Raw genomic sequence first — 1267 nt, 5'->3', positions numbered from 1 at the left:
CCAAACTATCTCCTCACACGGCAAAGGTTGGAGCAAGCCAAATGATCGGCGACTATTTGGGACGTATACAAGATGAATTCTGCGCTCAAGTACTGAAGTAAGCAAGTGTCTGTTCACTACACAACACCACAATTGAACAATCTACCTATTCATATTAAAATATGAAATATTCAATGTCAGGTGCTTTGCCCGAGAAATAGATCTACGCGACATGGAAATTGATCACGCTTTGAGACGATTTTTACACGGCTTCCATCTACCTGGAGAGTCGCAAAAAATTGAACGCATACTTGAAGTAACCTTTCATTTTCACATTCTTTCTCTTATTGTCGTTTTTATTTTACAATTTAAGGCATTTGCCAGCCGTTATTGTCAATGCAATCCACCGACAACCAAACAACGTTTGGACACTGTGTTTGTATTGGCATTCGCGATCATCATGCTCAACACTGACTTGCATTCACCGAATGTAAAGCCGTGCAATCGAATGAAACTTGAAGATTTCGTCAAAAATTTACAAGGTTATTTTGAAATCAATGTCATGTCTGTAGTGTTGCTGTTTCTTATTATTTTTCTTTTTTCAATACATATATATATATATATATATATATATATATATACAGTAGAATTTTTCATTGATTAGGTGTTGATGAAGGTCGATCATTAAATCGGACATTTTTGGGTGAAATTTACGCGCGAATCAAAAATCAACAGCTCCGCACCGGAGCAGACCATGTAAGCCAAGTGGCAAAAGTGGAAAGAAAAATTATCGGAGAAAAGCCAGTAAGCAAAATTTTCAAGCAAATAATAATAATAATAATAGCAATCAATTAAACAATTATATATATATATATATATATTAAAAAAAGAAAATTTAAGCAACTCAGCTTACCGGATCGTCGATTGATCTGCTATATTCGATTGTCACAGATTGTCGATCCGCACCGTAAACAATCGTCCAGTGCTCATCAGCGAGAATTGTTCCTCTTCAACGACATGTTGTTGGTATATAGCAGATGTTATCATTGCATTTATCAATAACGATAATACATAATGTGCTTGGTGAATTATCTGAAATATAATTGATTCTTTTTTTGAAATTAGTTTACCAAAATACTGCCAAAGAAGAAGAGTAAAATTTATTATCAATACCGTGAAAGTTACACGCTGAATCAGATACAGATGCGACCATTCGTGACTCAGTGTAAGCAAGCAGAAATTACAATTTGTTCAGATGACTGTACAATAATCGATTGTGCTTATATTT

At 34.6% G+C, this 1267-nt stretch overlaps 1 protein-coding gene across 1 annotated transcript; it reads left to right on the top strand.

Moving 5' to 3' along the window:
• Positions 1-41: 41 nt before the first annotated feature.
• Positions 42-1204, top strand: Tsp_13636 (IQ motif and Sec7 domain-containing protein 1; the record flags this gene model as incomplete). Its single annotated transcript, XM_003370860.1, has 6 exons — positions 42-97; positions 181-295; positions 353-521; positions 644-783; positions 880-1005; positions 1105-1204. Coding segments are annotated over exons 1-6 (706 nt in total), but the record flags the coding sequence as incomplete, so codon positions are not given.
• Positions 1205-1267: the final 63 nt, after the last annotated feature.

Source organism: Trichinella spiralis (genome assembly GCF_000181795.1).
Source record: "Trichinella spiralis strain ISS 195 chromosome Unknown Scfld413, whole genome shotgun sequence".
In the NCBI taxonomy this organism is placed as follows: domain Eukaryota; kingdom Metazoa; phylum Nematoda; class Enoplea; order Trichinellida; family Trichinellidae; genus Trichinella; species Trichinella spiralis.
This window is presented reverse-complemented; position numbering and strand designations above follow the sequence as displayed.